The 16099-nt window shown below is 37.3% G+C and overlaps 1 protein-coding gene across 11 annotated transcripts in view; it reads left to right on the top strand.

Moving 5' to 3' along the window:
- Positions 1–16099, top strand: part of akap13 (A-kinase anchoring protein 13) — a 168874-nt gene that overhangs the window by 89037 nt on the left and 63738 nt on the right. For 5 of the 11 annotated variants that reach the window (XM_049484314.1, XM_049484322.1, XM_049484315.1 and 2 more), the window contains exons 10-13: positions 7099–7192; positions 8861–8982; positions 12809–13476; positions 14247–14294. In XM_049484314.1, coding sequence (XP_049340271.1) covers positions 7099–7192; positions 8861–8982; positions 12809–13476; positions 14247–14294 — 932 coding nt within the window. The remainder of the gene's footprint in view (positions 1–7098; positions 7193–8860; positions 8983–12808; positions 13477–14246; positions 14295–16099) is intronic. The other 6 variants (XM_049484320.1, XM_049484317.1, XM_049484316.1 and 3 more) reach the window with 6 other exon arrangements.

Raw genomic sequence — 16099 nt, 5'->3', positions numbered from 1 at the left:
AAATTAGCTTTTGTGATTTAGAAATATAATTTATTATTATTAGCAATAGTTGTAGTAAGACTTCTAACATCACTTCTGCTAATAATTAATGAATGTGTGAATGGGATAAAAGCTCCGACTGTTTCTGAGCTTCAATCATTCTCTAAATTTAAACCCAGGCTAATGTACACTATCTCCACACACCTTCCTGATACTGCTTCTACTGGGTCTGTAGTGTGTGTGTTTCTGCAGTGTGTGTGTTTCTGCAGTGTGTGTGTTTCTGCAGTGTGTGTGTTTCTGCAGTGTGTGTGTTTCTGCAGTGTGTGTGTTTCTGCAGTGTGTGTGTTTCTGCAGTGTTTGTGTTTCTGCAGTGTGTGTGTTTTTTGTATTGTGTGTGTTGTGTATTGTCCAGCAAGGAACTGTGGTGCTGCTCCACTGAGGGTCTGATTTCCCAGGACTGAGGGGTTTGAGGGTCACTTCCTGTTTTTAAAGTGCATCAGATCCCATAGGAGAGCAGTGTGTGTATAAGGACAATTATTTTTATGAGTCTGTAAGGACGTGAGGTAATGTAATGTAATCTATTCAGTGCATTCAGCTACTGTACGTTACTTCAGTTGTGCCCATTGCTTCCACAGAGCAGTGATCTAAACTCTTATTTCTTTTTAGCAGATTAATATAAAGTGTGTCTCTAGAATGATAATGGTACTACAATCCAATATGTGTAGTGTGTGTATCTGTATTTCCCCCTCTACACACAAACACACAGAGTTCAGTGTGTCAGAGTGTGTTGTGAATACCAGCACCCCCAACCAACAGCACTGTGAAGACAATTAGCTTCATGCCTGAGGAAATGCACGAGTGTTTTACTGCCCACACATTCCACACACACACACACACACACACACATGCACACACACACATGCACACACACACACATGCATACACATCCAATCACACACGAAAACATACACAACAACACACACACACACACACACTGAGTGAGGTCATTATCTTCTTTTATTTTTATGTTTTGCTTCTGTTCTCTGCATGGTAATGCACATATACTGTCACTATATGTGTGTAGTGTTCTACATGATACTAGACTGTAGTGAAATGTGAAAGCATTATAAAAGATCCTAAATAAAACAGTTGTTTAACTATTCAAGTATATTACTGACTAACCCTTCCAACAAGACTATAGAAGCATTACATTTACTAAATGTAAATGGACTTTTAAATGTACTTATTTAAAAGTAAAAAAAAAAAAACTTATTTAAAGTGTGCAAAAATTGTGTTAAAAAAGGAACCACATAGAAAATCCTCACTTTTAACCATTGTTTTATAATTGTTTGGAGTGGTCACTAAAAATAATAAAAATAAAGAATATTAAAAATATGTTGTTAAAAATACAAAAAAAACGAATGGTTCTTTGGATTGGTGGAAAACATTTGATTGTTTCTAAGGTTCTATGCATTATTTAGTTTCTGAATCAGCCTCTCTGATTTTGCTATTTATAGATATATGTTTGAGTAAAATGAACATTGTTGTTTTATTCTATAAACTACAGACAGCATTTCTCCCAAATTCCAAATAAAAATATTGTCATTTAGAGCATTTATTTGCAGAAAATGAGAAATGGCTGAAATAACAAAAAAAGATGCAGAGCTTTCAGACCTCAAATAATGCAAAGAAAACAATTTTATATTCAAGTTTTGAGAGTTCATAAATCAGTATTTAGTGGAATAAGCCTGGTTTTTAATAACAGTTTTTATGCATCTTGGCATGTTCTCCTCCACCAGTCTTACACACTGCTTTTGAATAACTTTATGCCTTTACTCCTGGTGCAACAATTCAAGCAGTTCAGCTTGATTTGATGGCTTGTGATCATTAATCTTCCTCTTGATTATATTACAGAGGTTTTCAATTTGGTAAAAACGAAGAAATTTATCAGGTTAAAGTGATCTCTTATTTTTTTTTTCAGAGCTGTATATCCATAAAAGGTTCCATTATTGTTATAAATGTTAGAAAACTATTTTCTAGACTTTATAGACTAGTGTTGTACATTGTCTAATACTTTGTCTCTCGGCCTGTTGCACTGCAGGGTGGTAACCGAGTGTGGTGATATTTTATATGAAATGATGACGTAAAGGCAGTAGAGTTGAGTGTGTGCCGTATGACAGTGTGCCGTATGACTCTCTGAGCTGTCTGGATGATGATTCTGTGGAACACACACACATTTATCTGATAATAGTAGCGGTAATATGCTAATATAATAAATGCAGTGGAGTTGCGTCAGTGTCTGAGTGTGTGTGAGTGTGTGTGTTTGGGTGCTGTTTCTCCAGAGCTTCAGTGTTTTTGTCATTAGTCACTTCTCAAGGAGCTCTTTGTTCCAGCTCTTGGTAATAACAGCACTGTTCAGTTACACACACACGCGCACACACATAGAATCAGAGTCCATTTCCTTGTTAATCAGATGTTTTGGACCCTCAGAATTGCTCTCTGCATCTGCAGATCATCAGTAACCAGCTTTTGAATGAAACATTGAAATGATTTGGTGGCGTAATGCTGAAATTAAATGCTAAAATGAAATGAAATGTTTGACAGTAAGGCTGTGTCCCAAACAGCACACTCTGGAACACAATGCACTACTGAAAGCACATCTTACGATAGTGTCCTTTTATGAAAAATAATGTAACTTTACGTTTTAATAGAGATTTTAAAAGATATTTCTGAACAGACAACTCAAAGTGAAAGACCACATAACAACCAGAGTCAGTTGTTAACAACAAACACAGCACAAAAATTGCAATGGCTGCCAAAGTGTGCTTTTAATATAAAAGTTTATTTTACTTTTTTTTTTTTTTTGCTTTTTTTTTTTTTTTTTTTGCTTTTTCTGCGGCATCGTTTTTGGGGAGAATAAAACTACTTTTGTCCCACCCATTCCTGCTCGGTTCCAATGCCAGTGATGCTCACCCTTGCACAGCAAGGATTTTACCTATTGAGCATTTATTGGGATGCTAGATTCGGCATGCTGTAAATGTGCAGGATCTTGATGCCTAGCTGCAACAGCTGTGAGGACATAAAGAGCATGTATGACTCCATGACCAACTGTATCTGTAACAGAGTACTACAGCGTCCTTCAGTTGTACGGATTCTCCGATAGATTTATCCTTTAGCTTTAATATTGTAGTCACTTGGTGCAGTGTTTCTTGTGACAGTGAGTGTAATATAGCATAATTATGCATAATTAGACATTGGAAGTAGAGTATAGATCATATCGTCGCTGTCCAATGAAAAACACTTATCTCCAAAACAGCAACTTTACAGGAGAGAGAAAAAAACTTGTAAATTTTCAATAGAAATCAATGTAAAAAGAGTTTATTCCAGGTCATTTTGAAGAGTTTCTATTGGTCCGTTCGTCAAAAAAAAATTGGCACAGTGTAACGGACAGTTTTTCGGTTCAAATCATGCAGTAAACTAAAAATAGACAAAAATGGAGATAAGTGGTTTTCATACGTCAGCGACGATATTTAAATATATAATAAAAAAAAAATTAAACATATGCAAAATAAAAATTCTTGCACATTTTCTCTGTATTATGTAAACGCAATGTGCAATATCAGGCTTAGCAAACATGATTAAGGTTATATAAGGTACATATATGGTATGTATGTTCAGTCTGTCACAAACATACCATGACAGACTTCACACCTGAGAGTTTGGACCCGAGTCCACATCTAGGTTCATGTCTTTGTTACATTGTGACTATATGGTATACAGTCCAGTTAGTTTTGGTTTCATACTGCAGTTTAGTGAGCGGACTAAGGAACTTTACTAAATCCTGTCATTAGCGTTTACAGGAGCCCCTATACATGAGTCTCTATACTTCATATTAGTAGTTTTGTAGAATGTTAGTTATGAGTTTGGCGATTTGCTTTGCCAGGAGTTGTGTGAACCATCTAGTTTACACAGCAGACAAACTGGACCATGATTCAGTAAATCCGGACTGAGACCACTTCTTGGTTGGATCAACTCTGTAACTTTGGATCCTTTGGTCTGGACCATGGTTCATGCCCTTTTCACATCTGCTACTTTGGTTCAGACCCAAAATGGAAAGTCAGAAAGTCTGGAACAAACAAGCTAGGTGTGAAAGACCCCTTAATTAATAACAGTTGCTATGGTGGGTGTCAATCGATTAAACTTCTGTTGTTTTTTTTTTTTCTTTATTTATTTTTTTTAAAGCCCAGTATGTTGTTTTGTATTGGTATCATGTATCATGAATCATGAAGTGTAAAGTGTATCATGAAGTGTAAATGGGCAGGGCTAAACAGCTGTAGATTAAGTAGATGTACAAATTTAGTTTGTAGACCCATGATCCTTTAAGATTTTCTTTCAAAATTGACAGAATTTACTTGGACTTTGCCCTCGTTTGGAGCAGAAAATGCCAAAATGCCTTCTACTAAAGATTTGTGAAATGAAAGGAAGATTTTTTTATTTGCATTCGTTCTTGAGAGTGAGAGCTTCAGTAATGCTCTACTACCCATTGCCTAAGTCTTCATATCCCTCTTGCCTGTGATGTAAAGGTTTGATTGCATTCAGAGACCAGACCATTTGTAAGAGAACACAGGTTCACTGTTCCACAGCTCAGTACTGAGGCGTGTTATACCCCTTTTTTAGACTTAGATGCACATGGCTTTAGATATGGTGCCAACAGGTTCATGTTTAACTGCTGCAGAGAAATCTATTCTGTTGCCAGTAATTCTCTCCAGGGACAGTGCAAGCTATGTGTGTGTGTGTGTGTGTGTGTGCACACATCTGTCAGCACTGGGTGCAACGCAAAATAGCAAAATATGTTAATTAGAATGAGTGTTCACAAACATAAAGAAATATGTAATATAGTTACAAGAACAAAAGAAAAATATACCTGCAGTAATTATTACAAATTACAAGTCAAGTTGATGTTACTCAAGGTCTGTCTTTCTTTCTGACTGTCTGTCTCTCTCTGTTTAAGGATAAATAGATGGATATTCCACATTTTGTTCACACACTGGTTCTTTTCAGATCAGACAGAACAATAACAGCCTTAGACGCACACGCACACACACACACACACACACACACACTCACACACACGCTGGGGCACTAAATGTAGGAGGTGACCTAAGTCACATGCTGGCTGTGTGTTGGTGGTGTGATGTGAATGTGAAAAGAAACTGATGATGATGACAGTTGGCAGTGTTTGCTCTTGATCTGTATGATATCTGTTAATACCTTTGACGTTTTAAACAAATACATGGATTACTGGAATATTATTATATATAAGGCCCATAGCCATGCTTTAGCATCAGTTAGAGGGGTATAAACTCCCAGAATTCTCTGAAATGATGGTGCTCCATCCAGAATTTTTGGGATAAGTTGGAATGGTTATGGTCCATCAGGGATTTTTCAAGTTTCTCAAAGTCGTATGTATTGAGTCTTAGAATCTCTCATTGGTTCTTCCTCATGCTTTTGAGTTTTTGTCTTTTTTATTATTACAGTTCAATTCAGAGATTCTTCTTTATGCTCTTCAACAGAATCTCCTTTTGAATCTCAGTGTTTTTCCTTATGCTTGTTTGAACCAGTTTTTCTCTCAGTAATTTGTCCTAATGTTCTTTAGCATTAGCTCTGCCTCCAAGTGGTACTTCCTCATGCTCTTAAGCTCTATTTGGACGGGATTAGTTTCTCAGGGGGACGTCTGTGAAAAAAATTTCACACTTCTGCTCAGTGATAAAACTCTTGCATCCAGACTGCAATAAAAAAAATAAAAACAGGAGGATCAGTGACATCGCATTCAGTAGCTCCTCCATTTAAACTTGCTGTTGTGTTTACGTGGATCTTATGGATAAATATCTATTTTATTAAACGCGAGGTGATGAAACTCAGAGATGTGCGTTCGGACAGGAATAAAATTACCACGGACCGGTGAAAAACAGTAGGTAATTCAGAGGACGTCTGAGAAAATAACAAATACTTGGTCATTTCGGATAGGAATAAAATCACAGAGGACCCCCCATAAAAGAGAAAATTACCACATTACCCCCTGAAAAAATAATCCCATTCAGATATTGCTTTGTTCCTCTCAGTGCTCTTGGCCACTGCTGTACACCCTTGAGCTAAGTATCAAGCATTAAGTGATACTTCAGTAAATGCTGTGTTTATTTATGAAGAATTTAAATATTACTCTACTTATTTTCTTTGGTTATGTGGTGGTTATCTGTTTCTTTAAGAACCTTTTTTGGTAAAACCCAGATACCCTCCTCCCTACATATATACACACACACAAACAAACACACAGTGCCAGAGGGGTCTTCTCACTAACCACCACCATTATTTCCATTCCACTGTGGAAATAATGGAGAAATCTGTTCAACAGTGCATTTTTCCTCTCAGTGCAGTGTGGAGAGTGTGGTGGAAGGAAAATGTGTTTATCCCAGACCTCTGGGTTAAAGAAATCTCTCTCTCTCTCTCTCTCTCTCTCTCTCTCTCTCTCTCTCTCTCTCTCTCTCTCTCTCTCTCTCTCTCTCTCTCTCTCTCTCTTTATCTCTCTTCTGGATGATTCAGGGGGTTTCAGTTGATGTCCAACATGTTTGTTATGTTCTTTTAAAACTCAGAAAAACATAAGTGAGGTAGATTAGAGTTCAATAGTTAGACCAGAGTTATGTTCTGTAAAGTTTACACCATAAACCTTTACAGCCTGCATTTAGATTTCCTACTGTTTTCTTGAGTTTCTAATATTTTTGGCAGGAAATTAGTCATTGTTCTTGCTAGAAAAAAAATATTTTTAATAGTCTGTCTGGGTCCTACAGTTTTTTACAAGGCACCAGTTTCCCCAGACCCAGTGTGCTGCAGAATTGGGCTACAGAACAGTGGAACAAAGTTCCAGAGTCATAACCACCTTAAAAGCTCGTCTATTACACCGACTTGTTCAGCTCTACAGAGAAGAGGATAAGGTTAACTATTTTCCATAAAATGTTTGTCTATTTTATTTCTCTCCATTACAGAACATTGTGCTAAAGTCAAAGAACCCTTCATGTATGTGATTTCACAGCCATTAAATGCATGTTTTTTCTCTATCTGCAGATCCACAGAGAGACAGAGGTGTTCTATCCACTGGAGTCGTGTTCAGATGATCAGGAGCAGAAGGAGCCACCAAGTGCTGAAAACAGCAGCACAGGTAATTTCAAAAAGTGCACATCACACTTTTTTAGACTTTTATTTGAATAAGATTGTAATCATGTGCTACTTTGTGTTGATCTACAATAAATTACATTTAATTTTGTGGTTGTAAGGTGACAAAATGTGAAAAAGTTTATGTATGAATACTTTTGCAAGGCACTGTAACACTGTAAAGTGTGTTTTGGGATATACATTAAGGTAAAGCTACAGTCTCTCATTAGTAGTAAAACATTAATAGTAATAACACTCTAAATGTAAGTAATGTAATATACAAAAAGGCTTTCTTTTTACCAGCTTTCTGTAAAAGAGTCGCTATAAGAAATCACTTATGGGCGGAGTCTGGAGAGAGAGCTTTACATTTACTTTATACACATTTACTCTATATGTGTGTGTTAGAACTGTATAATGTATAATTGGTGTGTAGTGGGTGCTTTATTGGACTGTGGTCAGTGGAGTTAGTGTGAATGGCTTTCGAGCTCTGTTAAGATTTCCTATTCAGATTAGCATTTAGCATTAGTCACTGTGTGCCCGCCAGCTGGCCATGTCATCCTCTCTCTCTGGACAGCCATGATTTCCCACAGAGATGGTGTGTGTGTGTGTGTGTGTGTGTGTGTGTGTGTGTGTGTGTGTGTGTGTGTGTGTGTGTGTGTGTGTGTGTGTGTGTGTGTGTGTGAGAGGGAGAGGGAGGGAGGGAGGGAGGGAGGGAGGGAGGGAAGGAGAGGGAGAGGGAGAGGGAGAGGGACAGAGAGAGAGAGAGAGAGAGAGAGAGAGATACAGGGAGAGGGAGAGGGAGAGGAGAGGGAAAGCTCAGTGGAATGGAAAGTGGAGCTTCTCTCTGTACTGTAAAGATTCCTCAATCCAATAAGATTGTCGTCTGTTTAGGAGAATGACCTCAACATCCGGCCTGAAAGACTTACAGACTAGACTGCAATACTGCTACACACACACACACACACATATACACTCACAGCCTTTTTCTTTCTTTCTTCTATTTTTATATCTCTCTTTTCTTTCTTCCATTTTTTACTCCGTCTATGCTATCTCTTCCTTTCTCTCTATCTGCTTTCTCTTTTTCTCTCTATCATTTTTATTTTCCCACTTTCTTTACTTCTTTTTAAAAAGTATAAATTTGTCTGTATTAGGATCTGTTAAATGATGGAGAAAAGAAAGAAATTGTCACTGTCTGACAAAAAAAAGCGTGCTTTTCCAAGACATCAATTTTACAGGCAAAGAAAAAGATAATCCTTCTTAACCTTTAATGGAAGCTAATATAAAAAGAAATGGAGCATTTATATTGGTCCATTTATGATATACTTTTGCATTTTTGGATTGCATTTTGAAATTTTGAAACAAATGACAGTTTCACGTTATTTTAGTGCTAGTGCTCTGTAGTAATTCAGCATTAATGTATTGTGATACAAAATTGTGTTAATAAAGGTAATATTATATAACATACTTTATTTAATTTATTTAGTGCATCTGACCACAAGACACATTATCTGAATTGGCTTTTTTTGTAAGTTTGTAGGTACAGACATTCATTCATTTTATATTGTTCATATAAGTATCAAAATTATAACATTGACTGAAATTAAGAAATATATTCTGATATATTGTGTACTATGATTAATGCTGATATTCTTAATGCTGTCTGTTTGTGTGTTAGGTTGTAGTGTGGAGGCTGTGTGTCGGTCAGTATCGGCGAGTTCTGTGGTGGAGTCAGAGTCGATCAGTGATGGAGACTCGCTGCTCAGCGTGGAAACCACCGACGACAGCGTCTTTAAACAGGTGAGGGGCACACACTCCTGTATTTATTTATTGTGTATGTGTGTGTGAGTGTGTGTGTGAGTGCGCACACACTCGTATTCAGGTCTGCTCTTGACCACTTTAGTTTTTGACAGTAAAGTCAGCCCGGTTGTTTGGCTCTGTGCCATGTACCGTGTTATATAATGTGCATTTCTGACGAGGGCTGATTAGAATCACATGCACGCACCCAAACACACACTTCCTTACACTTAAACACTGACTAACACACACATACTCGCTCACACACACACTCACATGCACTGCAGAAATCATGACCTCATCTTTACTGATATCATCCCTCTTCCCAGTTCACTAACGAGGGCAGAGGACTTTGTGAGGGTGAGCTCCAGGACCACAGGCTGTGTGATCTGATATATGTATTTTTATACCTGATTCTACACAGTGAACACATCACAAACACTCAGATTCAGTCCATCAGAAAGATAGCTAGGTCTGAACTTCAGAAATTCAGATTGTGAGGTTTGGTCTAAATGTCCTCTCTGAGTTTAGAAGTTCCGTTTTTAAGGTCAGATGTGAAATGGGAGAACATGTCAGATTTTTTTTATTTTTTTGGAATTGGTAAAAACATATTCTCTCAAATAGGGCTGGGAGGTTAATTTTGATTAAACAAATTGCGTTTTTCAAAATGGAATAATCAAGTACATCATTACACATAATAGCTGCAGAGTAAATCTTAGTAGATAGACATTTGGTGCTGTCAGAAACCTGTAAGGAGCTCTTTTATGAGGCAGAGATTTTTTTCATAATTTACACTTTTCCTGAATGAAATATACAGAGGTTATGTTTGCACTGTGTTTCGAATACAGGCTCAATGTAAGCTTAAAGAGAGCTGCTTACTGTTCTAAAAAAAACGAATTACATGTCATAATAACACAAATGTGTGCATTACTTTAAACAGTGGTGTTTGTTTTCAACTGAAGATGTTAAACTGAAGAACTGAAAAAATGTAATTGGAATCGAAAATTGCTTATATTTGTACAATATTGTTTTTTTGTATTATTTATTTTTATACAATATCACCCAGCCCTACTGTTATATGGTTGAAAAACAAAACATAACAAAAAAACATGTTGGGGATGTGATGGATAAATTGATCTGGATTGGGATTTGGGTACAATATATTGATCTAGATTGAGATTCAGGTATGCTGTAACAGAAATGGATTTGGGCTTATTGATATAGGTTGTGGTTTTGAGTATATGGATCAATAGAATTTGGGTATATTGATCTACATCAAGATTTGGGTATATTGAGTATATGTATATGGCATTTGGGTATATTGATTCAGATTGAGATTTGAGCATATTGGTGCAGAATGGGATAATCTAGATCATGAGTATATGATGTAGATTGGGATTTAAGTATATTGAATTTGATTTCAGTGCATTGATGCAGAATGGAATTGTGATATGTTGTTTTAGGATGAGAATGGGGTATTATATCTGCAGATATGCAGATTGATTCAGATTGTGTTTTGGGTATATTGATGTAGACTCTGATTTGCACATATTGATCCAGAATCTGATTTGGGTGTTTTCATCCAGAATATATTAATTTTCTGGATTAATAAAAGGACTTATTGATACAGATTGGAATTTGGGATATGGGTGTGTTGGTTGAAACTGGTATTTGGTTATAATGATTCAGAATAGGATGTGAGTGTACTGGTGTAATTTGGGATTATTCAGACTGAACAGTTAATAACCTGTGATAGTCCAGGTGTCTGACAATAATTTTGATTATGGATTCATATACTCAGCCTTAAACTCCACAGAGTATCAGACTTCTCTCTGCTCTCACTGGGTTTGTTGGTAAGCTACTTTATAAAAATGGTCTGCCAGCTGTTCATGCTCATGTGCCCACACTCTTCATCCTCTTAATGGAATTGATGTCTTGCAGGCCTGAGGGTTATTTTCAGCTGCGTCTCTGAGCTGCGTCTGATAGGAGAATGTTAAGATTACCAGGTGTGGGGGCTTTCCAGTGCTCGTATATAGGAGTGGGAAGTGTTAACTTTCCAGATGCACATTGCTTTAAAAAGCATGATGGCATAATCAGTTCTTCAGTTTCACTGCTGTTTCACCATAACTTTCTAAACTAGTGAAAACAGTAACATTGTGATGCTGTTTTTGTGATGTATACGAATGGTGTTGTCATTTTTTGGCCACCCTTATTCATAAATGTTCTCCCAGTCAGGCCGCACCCACTGTCAGACTGGGCACTGTGCGCCTGCACTTGGGAGAAAACCAGTAATGATCTCGTCAAGGGTGTGGGTGTGTGTGTCTTGCAGTTATGTAAGTTTTACAAAACTGAAAAAAACAAATCAGCTTAACTCTTATAGGCCCAGTCCGGTATGAGTGAAAGAGTAGAGCTAGATGAGGAAGACTACAGCAGAAGTCTGAGGCTGTTTTGATAAAAATGTTGGGTTATTTAAATCAGGGTTAACAACATTGTTGTTTTATTATGTTTGCATAATGTTGTCATTTTTATTTATGTTTTCAAATTTGGAATTGCCTTGTGCCCGTTGATGCACGACAACATTTTGAAACAGAGCATTACAAAAATGATTCAGATCATAGATGGTTGTATTTTGGTCCAAAAAGGGATTTACAGTACCAGTCACAAGTTTCTGCATTGTTAGTTAATACTAAAGTCACCAAATTATGAAGAAACAATTTATATTTATGGCAAAAAAAATCACAATATATACATGAACATTGTATTTTTCTAAGAGATGCAAAGTTTTTTTTATATCTTATTAAGAAGACCCACATCTTTATCAGTTTGATAAAATTAATTATCATGCAATTTATTAAACAAATGTATAAATGATGAACCAAACAGATTTGGAAAAAATGTTTTTACTTTAACTGATATTCACATTATTAAATCAATAAACCGGGGGACTCTACTCACTCCTGTTACTGGCACTCACTCCTGTTACTGGCACTCACTCCTGTTACTGGTACTCATGTTAGCATAGTTTTTAGCATAGAATTAGGAAAAACTAAAAAAGAGCTAAATGCCGGCTATGCTAATAGCATGAGGACACTAAGCACATTCTAGTAATTCTCCCAAAATTTGTATTTTAAAAATAAACAAAGATCTAAGAAGCAATTTCGATATGAATGAGTATTGAGATTGACCTCCTCAGTTATAGTTACAATAAGATCAAATATACAGAAAAACAAATAAGGAAACTTCATTTTGATCTTCCCATAGTCTTCAGAAGAACCAACTGAACAACTTCATGCTGTAGATGTGACTTGTAGAATGTTGTGATCCTCCATCGTCATCATAGATTATTCAAAGTAGCTCCTCTTGCTTAGATGCCAGCTTTGCACATCTTGGCTGGATTTTCCCAGTCAACTTTATGAAGTAGAGTCTCCTGGAATGGCTTTCAGTTAACAGCTGTGCTGAACTTGTCGAGAGTTCATTATTTGAATTTCTTGTCTCTTAATGTGTTTGAGAGCATCAGTAGTAAAGTTGTGAAGGGGTAGAGTTGGTATACAGTGAATAGCTCTATTTGAGTAATATTCTAATCTATATTATGGCAAAAACTACTCAACTAAGTGAAGGAAAAAAATATATAAATGTGAAAAAGTTCAAGAACTTTGAACGTGTAGTTGCGAAGACCGTCAAAAACAAAGTATTGAGATACTTTTTATTTTTTTTGTATCGGTGAAATGCCATATTCAATAATAAACAATCAGTACGCCAATAACAGTAAAATATTAATAATATACATGTTTTTTTCCTGATTAAATGTGCCTCTCGTTTTCTCCCTCAGAGTGAAGACGCGGTCACACGTACTGCAGACAGTACCAGCGGGGTCTCTGTAACCGGGTCCAGTTCTACAGATGACTCCTCCAGTCTGGAACCCTGTGGTTCAGAGCCACAGTCAGAAGAAGGCAATGAAGGCACTCTCACACCCTGCTCTGATCAACCTATAGGAGGCGTTCTCACACTGAGCTCTGATCAGCCTGTTGAAGACACCCTCACGCCAGTCTCTGATCATCCTGCAGAAGGTGCCCTCACGCCAGTCTCTGATCATCCTGATGAAGGTGCCCTCACGCCAGTCTCTGATCATCCTGCAGAAGGTGCCCTCACTCCAGTCTCTGATCATCCTGCAGAAGGTGCCCTCACTCCAGTCTCTGATCATCCTGCAGAAGGTGCCCTCACTCCAGTCTCTGATCATCCTGATGAAGGTGCCCTCACGCCAGTTTGTGATCAGCCTGTAGGAGATGCCTTGATTCCAGGCTCTGAGCAGCCTGCTGAAGGTGCTCCTCAGACTGCAGGAGAAACTGAGGAAGAAGAGAGGAAGGACCGTCTGTCCGAGGTTCCAGAGCGCTCGGCTATTCTGCGCTCCTCAGTGCGCTCTCTCTCTCCATCACGCAGACACAGCTGGGGGCCGAGCAAGAACTCCGCTGGAGAAGCTGAGACGCAGGTCCAGCGCAGGTGAGGATGCACTAATATCCTAATGCAATGCCTGAGGGATTTGAAGAGCCAATTTCCCAAATTATTCCAGATTTATTCCAGAGAACTTTTGGGGGTATTGATTTTAGATTGGTATTCTGATGTACAAAATTAGGCTGGTGTTTGGATATATTGATTTGGATTTGAGGTATATTGATTCAAATTGTGTTTTAGAGAACTTTATTCGGATTGAGGTTTGGCTATATTTATTGGAATGAGATTAAGATATATTAATTCAGTTTGGTATATGGAGTATATATTCTAAAAGTTTGGGGGTATTTTGATGCTATTTGGGATTTGGGAATTTTTATTCAGTTTACGATTTGGGTACATTGATTTAGATAGTATAAAATTTCAGTTTGATTGTGGTTTGAAGTATATTGATTTGGATTGGAACTTGAGACAAGTATTTTTTTATTAATTTCTGGGTCTGCTTGCTGTAAATTATATTTACAATATTTCAGTGATACAATTAAGAGACTCTATAATTTATTGTTTATGGAACATATTCACTGTGATACTGCTGATGTTCTGGTGGTCATAGGTGCAGAAAACTACTGTTTACAACTCTCCTTTCACAGCTTTACACACACTTATGTCTACGTTTCCTGTTTACAAATATCACTCTAATTCATTTCTTTATTTGGTGATTTATTCATTCTCTCAGTTATTTTTTCACGTTCAGTTATTGTTCATCATCCACTTTATTTTTTGTTCACTTTCCACTTACTTTTCTCATCTGATCTGATCAGTGTGGTGCAGAGTGCAGATGGAGGGAAACCTGCAGGACACAGGAGAAGGTACCAGCATATACCAGCGCTATGGTTCATTAGTGAGAGAAGGACTCTAGTAACATTACAGTTACTGAAGGAGCTCCAGACTCAACCATTCATTCTGTATTTATTACTGTTTACTCGCTGTTAAACCTACACTTACTACAGATTCCTCTAAGGTTACTCATGGCAAATTCATACATGATCGAAATATTACTGCAGTCATTTATTGTAAAACTAAATTCCCTAGTTTTTTGCTGTCAGATTGAAACATTCCTTTCACTCCAGATTCATACTGCACTAAAATAGCTTTACAATTATTACTGTAATATAAGTCTTACCATATTACAAGTGTTCAGTCACACTGTAATACAGAATAATACTGGATTAAAATCACCCGATTTATTACTTATGCCCGGATCAGACTACAAGATTTTAGCCTGATTTTGACCCGATTTTGTCAGCGCCGACACATTCGAATCCAAATTTCAGTGTCGCGAGCAACAAAGGTCCGTGTAGTGTGACACAAAGATCAGTAATTTGACGTAAGCGACGCCATCCGACTGAAAGACAAGCATGTTAGATTTTTTTGTATTTTATCGCCTAGTTTGACACGCTGCTCTGCGATGCGCTCCCTGACTCTGACCCTGACTCTGAGCGTTCTGTGGCGCACAGATGTAAACACGGGAAAAGAAAGCAGGACGGTGCTCCTGCAGTTCGCTGAACCAGGGAAATGGAAGAATAATCTAATAATCATCTAATAATCTACTTTTTAGTTTACAGGCACTGAAACCTAAGTAGCTACATCTTTACCATACCTCAAATTCTCTCTGGAGTACACAAAACATGTAATGTCCATTTGGGTCACCTAGGAACGAGCCCACAGTCGCTTTTCCCCCTTTTTAAAAAAAAAATTTTCAGCACAAAAGTGCTTCCATCACGCAAAGGGCTTCTGTAGTGGTGATTCTCAGATTCTATGCTTCTTCCCCTGCAATGACCTACGAACTCACGCGAGGAAGCGGACGATGATTGATCGGTGACTAATGTGTAGTGTTGCCAGTCCCCCGAGAACGACGCAAAACGAAAATAACTGCTTTATCTGACATAGTGAACATTGTGAGCGACAAAAATTTCGTGTAGTCTGATCTTGGCATTGCAGATTAGTAAATTTCACTATAGTCCAAATTAATACTTGATTGAAATACCTCCTGGTTGGCGAACAGACTCCAGCCTGCCAATTCTGTGATGCTCCTGAAACTATTAAACACATCTTAGTAGACTGCCCTGCACTATTAACTACCAGAAATAACTGTTATAGGGTTACAAATATGAAAAAAAAACTGTTTGAAAAGATTCCACCAGCTAAAAAACTTTTTTCTGGTAATTTTCTGGAAGTCCTTCATTTGAAGACACTGATTTAAGTCTGTGATGCTCAAGTTCTGAACATTGGCGATGCCATAAAATAGCCAACATGTTGCTGATATGGCACAAAACCCAAGCAAACAAACAAACTTGATTGAAATGTCTAAATTATTTCTGTCAAACTCATTCAATACTGTCAGACTGTTAAAACTACACATTACAGTTAAAATTATAACTGTAAACTGTTTAACCACTCTAAAGTACAGATTCATACTGGGTTATAAATACATTTTTTGAAATTACATTTTTTTTCTAATACTATTGCAAGATGTTTAACTTTACACATTTTTAGAATTATACTGGACTTAAATCTCTCCCCAGTTATAAATCACACACACTGTAAATCTGGTCACTATTTACTTAATTTGCAAAACCTTCACAGGTAAATCTAATACACCTCCAGGTCAGCA

Source organism: Astyanax mexicanus, chromosome 10 (genome assembly GCF_023375975.1).
Source record: "Astyanax mexicanus isolate ESR-SI-001 chromosome 10, AstMex3_surface, whole genome shotgun sequence".
Taxonomy (NCBI): Eukaryota; Metazoa; Chordata; class Actinopteri; order Characiformes; family Acestrorhamphidae; genus Astyanax; species Astyanax mexicanus.
This window is presented reverse-complemented; position numbering and strand designations above follow the sequence as displayed.